We start from the raw sequence: 5,218 nt of genomic DNA, 5'->3' as shown, positions 1-5,218 counted from the left end.
GGAATTTTAGGTGCTTTCATTGCTTTTTTCATAATCAATCCTGTGTGATTTCAATAAATATTTCATTGACTATGTTAGGTGTATTCATTGCCTCTTTCATAATTAATGCTGTGCGCTTTCATTGAATATTTCATTAGGAATATTGGATGCTTTCATTGGACTTTTCATAATTAATGTTGTGCAATTTCAATAAATATCTCATTCCTTAGGTCAGGTGTATTCATTGCCTCTTTCATAATTAATGCTGTGCACTTTCATTGAATATTTCATTAGGGGTATTGGATGCTTTCATTGGACTTTTCATAATTAATGTTGAGCAATTTAAATAAATATCTCATTCCCTAGGTCAGGTGTATTCATTGCCTCTTTCATAATTAATGCTGTGTGCTTTCATTGAATATTTCATTATGAATATTGGATGCTTTCATTGTACTTTTCATAATTAATGTTGTGCAATTTCAATAAATATCTCATTCCCTAGGTCAGGTGTATTCATTGCCTCTTTCATAATTAATGCTTTGCGCTTTCATTGAATATTTCATTAGAAATATTGGATGCTTTCATTGTACTTTTCATAATTAATGTTGTGCAATTTCAATAAATATCTCATTCCCTAGGTCATATTATGGTCCATCCAATGGGTCATTGGGAGGGTGGTCACATGATCAATTTCCAAAAATGGTAAAAAAACAAAAGTTGTAGCTCTTTACCATAGCTTCCTGAATCAGTTGGAATTATGTCCTAAAGTGCTTCCATTGTGGAGATATGAGGTAAAAGGTTTTCAAAAGCGCTGCATTTTTTTTTGTTTTTTTTTGCATTTTTCTACATGAAAAGAACACTAAACAACATGATTTCAACAGATTTAGAAAGCTAAGAGAAGGGGCTACAACTATTGTATCGTGGGAAATTTCTCCCAAAAAGGAAGGTACATGCCCTAAAAGGGTAATTGACACTGACAGACTACAAAAGATTGCTGATATACTACAAAAGTAAGTTATAGCCTACAAAGTTTACTAATAGACTACAAAAGTTGGACATAGACCACAAAGGTCAGACAAAGACTACAAAAGTTAATAGTGTCCACTTTTTCACTACAAAAGTTACTAGTGTGCGCTTTTTTCATTACAAAAGTTTGTAGTGTCCGCTTTTTGGACAACAAATATTTGTAGTCTTTGCCTTTGTCATTACAAAGATTTTTGTAGTGTCCGCTTTTTTGATTACAATGTTTGTAGTGTCTGCTTGTTAGACTACAAATGTTTGTAGTGTCCGCTTTTTTGATTACAATGTTTGTAGTGTCCGCTTTTTAGACTACAAATGTTTGTAGTCTTTGCCTTTGTCATTATAAAGGTTTGTAGTGTCCGCTTTTTAGACTACAAATGTTTGTAGTGTCCGCTTTTTTGATTACAATGTTTGTAGTGTCCGCTTTTTAGACTACAAATGTTTGTAGTCATTGCCTTTGTCATTATAAATGCTTGTAGTGTGCGCTTTTTAGACTACAAATGTTTGTAGTGTCCGCTTTTTTCATTACAGTGTTGTAGTGTTCGCTTTTTGGACTACAAATGTTTGTAGTCTTTGCCTTTGTCATTATAAAGGTTTGTAGTGTCCGCTTTTTAGACTACAAATGTTTGTAGTGTCCGCTTTTTTGATTACAATGTTTGTAGTGTCTGCTTTTTAGACTACAAATGTTTGTAGTCTTTGCCTTTGTCATTATAAAGGTTTGTAGTGTCCGCTTTTTTGATTACAATGTTTGTAGTGTCCGCTTTTTAGACTACAAATGTTTGTAGTCTTTGCCTTTGTCATCACAAAGGTTTGTAGTGTCTGCTTTTTAGACTACAAATGTTTGTAGTGTCCGCTTTTTTCATTACAATGTTTGTAGTGTCCGCTTTTTGGACTACAAAGGCTTGTAGTGTGCACTTTTTAGACTACAAATGTTTGTACTGTCCGCTTTTTTCATTACAATGTTTGTAGTGACTGCTTTTAAGTGCACACTACAGGCCTTTGTCATGAAAAGGGCAAAGACTACAAACATTTTAATGAAAAAAGCGCACACTAGTAACTTTTGTAGTGAAAAAGCGGACCGTGCAAACCAAACTGATATTATGTAATGACTTTCCCAATTAGGAAATATGCGAACATCGTCATAAACAATGACAACACTAAGCTAGCCACTAACTCCAGTGGCCCAAAGAGCATGGGAAACAGTTCTCAAGTGAAATGTGCACTGTGCCTGACATTAGGTGTGGCAGAAAAAAGTGTAACACTTTTCCTAATTAGGAAATGGCCCAATTGGGAAATAATGCGGACATCATCCTGAACAGTGACAACACCAAGTTAGCCACTAACTCCAGTGGCCGAAAGAGCGTGGGAAATAGTTCCTGACCTAAATGCGCAGTGTGCCTGACATTAGATATGGCAGAAAAAAGTGTAACGCTTTTCCCAATTAGGAAATAGTGCGGACATCGTCATTAACAGTGACACCACTTAGCTAGCCACTAACTCCAGTGGCCCAAAGAGCGTGGGAAACAGTTCCCAACCCAACTGCACACTGTGCCTGACATTAGGTGTGGCAGAAAAAAGTGTAACACTTTTCCCAATTAGGAAATCATCAAAGCGGACACTACAAAATTTTAGCATCACTTTGGTCAAAGCTATTAGTAAATATATGTAAACAAACTTCGAAATGAGGGTTTTCTGACTTCCTCTGCTTGAATAAAAATAGATTATGGTTCCTGATACCATGGTATGGCATGAGGGTGCATGGTATGGTGTGGTATGGTGTATGGTATGGTATGGTATGGTATGGTATGGTATGAGGGTGCATGGTATGGTATGAGGGTGCATGGTATGGTATGGGGGTGCAATACCATGGTATGGTATGAGAGGGTGCATGGTATGGTATGAGGGTGCATGGTATGGTATGAGGGTGCATGGTATGGTATGGGAGTGCCATACCATGGTATGGTATGAGGGTGCATGGTATGGCATGAGGGTGCAATACCATGGTATGGTATGGTATGGTATGAGAGTGCAATACCATGGTATGGTATGAGAATGCAACATGGGATTACAACACCATGGTATGATATTTTGATAATGAAGACTCTTAGGACAACAAGACTTGATTCCATTTCCAATTAACAAGACTTTGGATTGGACAGATTCACTCAGCTTCAATAAATTGGACCAAATATTATGACAAAGAACCAAACACTCAGGACAACAATACCTGATTCCATCATATGTAGTTTTTAAGAAAATTGAGATTATATGGTGTTGTTGGCCATACTATATGTACATGCTATGTAAGTAGGTAGGACTGCCTGATTGGCCCTACTGGGCAAAATATATTTTACCTATTATTGGGAGGATTCATATTAATGGCTTTTTAGAAATGAAAAAACCCTCAATTGAACTGATTTCCAAAGGTTGGAGTTGACTATCTAGCCTCCACTTGGAGTTGGAAATCTTAGAAAAAACCTGAAGAACCTTTCCACTTTTCTTTGCTTCTCAATGACCACTTCATCCCAATAGATGTGGTATTGTTTGATTTGGATGAATATTTGTTGAAATCAAAAGGACTGGGAAAGATATGTATCATTAAATGGCTTTGGATGCATGAGAAAGCTGGGATAAAGCCTATTTAAATTCATTTTCAATAGATGGTTTGGACTATCTAGCCTCAATTTGTAGCTCAATATCTCAAGAAAAACATGGAGAACCACCCCACAAAAAATGGTACCCAATGGACCAGTATTGCAGCCTGCAGAATTTATTTATTTATTTTGGAAAAGGACCCCAGACACCCAGTGACAGCTTTGGTATGATGGTATCATACCATCTGGTATGGTATAACATGACATGGTATGGTATGGTACCTTGGTATTGGTATGAGTGGGATATGGTATGAGTTTTCCATTCCATGGTACCATGGTATTGGTATGGTGCTCACATACCACTCTGGAATGGGTACCATTGAGGTACCCTTAAATCCAAGAATTCATATACCTGAGAGGTACCCTAAAATGGGTGACTGAAGTGTTTGATGTTGGTCAACCTTCCACTCAGATCAGTATCTGCTGTCCTATGTCTGACCACAGTCAATCTTCACATGATTTTTTTGGAGGGATAAATTCTCTGTCCTACCAATGCAACTTGTCATGTCTTTCAATACCAAGACCATTTGTCATTGCCCAAGCCTTCACCACTGGGGTCAGCCTTGAGTAGATTGATTTAAAGGTACCAAAAGTGAATTAAATAGGTGGTTGGTCCTGTCTGTTTTTCAATGTCAATCCAGGATTCATATGAAGCACACCCTTTGATTAGATAGGATAGTGACTTCTCATGTGAAAAGACATGACAGATTGCAAGTATGAAAAACAGCCATGGACCTGACATCAAAAGCAACTATTCATAAGTGGCAGAATGTCAACTCATCCCAATCCTTCAATCATATCCCCAATGACCTATATATACATAGTTAACCACACTACATATATATGTCAGAAAAGTGGACACTACAAACCATTGTAGTCTCAAAAAGTGGACACTATTAACTTTTGAAATGAAAAAAGCGGACACTACAAACCATTGTAGTCTGAAAAAGCAGACACTACTAACTTTTGTAGTCTCAAAAAGCGGACACTATTAACTTTTGTGATGAAAAAAGCGGACACTACAAACCATTGTAGTCCAAAAGTGCAGACACTACTAACTTTTGTAAAAAGCGGACACTATTAACTTTTGTAATGAAAAAACCGGACACTACAAACCATTGTAGTCCAAAAAAGCAGACACTACTAACTTTTGTAGTCTCAAAAAGCGGACACTATTAACTTTTGTAATGAAAAAAGCGGACACTACAAACCATTGTAGTCTGAAAAAGCAGACACTACTAACTTTTGTAGTCTCAAAAAGCGGACACTACAAACCATTGTAGTCCGAAAAAATAGACACTACTAACTTTTGTAGTCTCAAAAAGTGGACACTATTAACTTTTGTAGTCTTTGTCTGACCTTTGTGGTCTATGTCCAACTTTTGTAGTCTATTAGTAAACTTTGTAGGCTATAACTTACTTTTGTAGTATATCAGCAATCTTTTGTAGTCTGTCAGTGTCAATTACCCTTTTAGGGCATGTACCTTCCTTTTTGGGAGAAATTTCCCACGATACAATAGTTGTAGCCCCTTCTCTTAGCTTTCTAAATCTGTTGAAATCATGTCG

General features: G+C 36.8%; 2 protein-coding genes across 2 annotated transcripts in view; one reads left to right on the top strand and one right to left on the bottom strand.

Annotated features, from left to right (window-relative positions):
* Positions 1–765: 765 nt before the first annotated feature.
* Positions 766–1,921, top strand: LACBIDRAFT_328413 (uncharacterized protein; the record flags this gene model as incomplete). The annotated part of the gene is made up of 10 exons (XM_001882420.1): positions 766–770; positions 861–989; positions 1,021–1,049; positions 1,170–1,224; positions 1,264–1,285; positions 1,417–1,479; positions 1,510–1,561; positions 1,693–1,715; positions 1,754–1,807; positions 1,877–1,921. 10 exons carry the CDS (start codon positions 766–768, stop codon positions 1,919–1,921), a joined length of 477 nt encoding a protein of 158 aa, XP_001882455.1.
* A 2,509-nt stretch (positions 1,922–4,430) lies between these two features.
* The window catches only part of LACBIDRAFT_328412 (uncharacterized protein), a gene marked incomplete at both ends in the record, with an annotated part of 1,491 nt that continues 703 nt past the window's right edge, over positions 4,431–5,218 (bottom strand). Inside the window, 6 exons of the mRNA XM_001882331.1 lie at positions 4,431–4,463; positions 4,555–4,577; positions 4,681–4,704; positions 4,770–4,800; positions 4,897–4,920; positions 5,013–5,021. Of these exons, the coding sequence (XP_001882366.1) occupies positions 4,431–4,463; positions 4,555–4,577; positions 4,681–4,704; positions 4,770–4,800; positions 4,897–4,920; positions 5,013–5,021 (144 nt within the window). The remainder of the gene's footprint in view (positions 4,464–4,554; positions 4,578–4,680; positions 4,705–4,769; positions 4,801–4,896; positions 4,921–5,012; positions 5,022–5,218) is intronic.

The sequence above is a fragment of the Laccaria bicolor genome, genomic scaffold, assembly GCF_000143565.1.
Source record: "Laccaria bicolor S238N-H82 LACBIscaffold_16 genomic scaffold, whole genome shotgun sequence".
In the NCBI taxonomy this organism is placed as follows: Eukaryota; Fungi; Basidiomycota; class Agaricomycetes; order Agaricales; family Hydnangiaceae; genus Laccaria; species Laccaria bicolor.
Note: the sequence above shows the minus strand (reverse complement) of the source record. Positions and strands in the feature narration are given on the sequence as shown.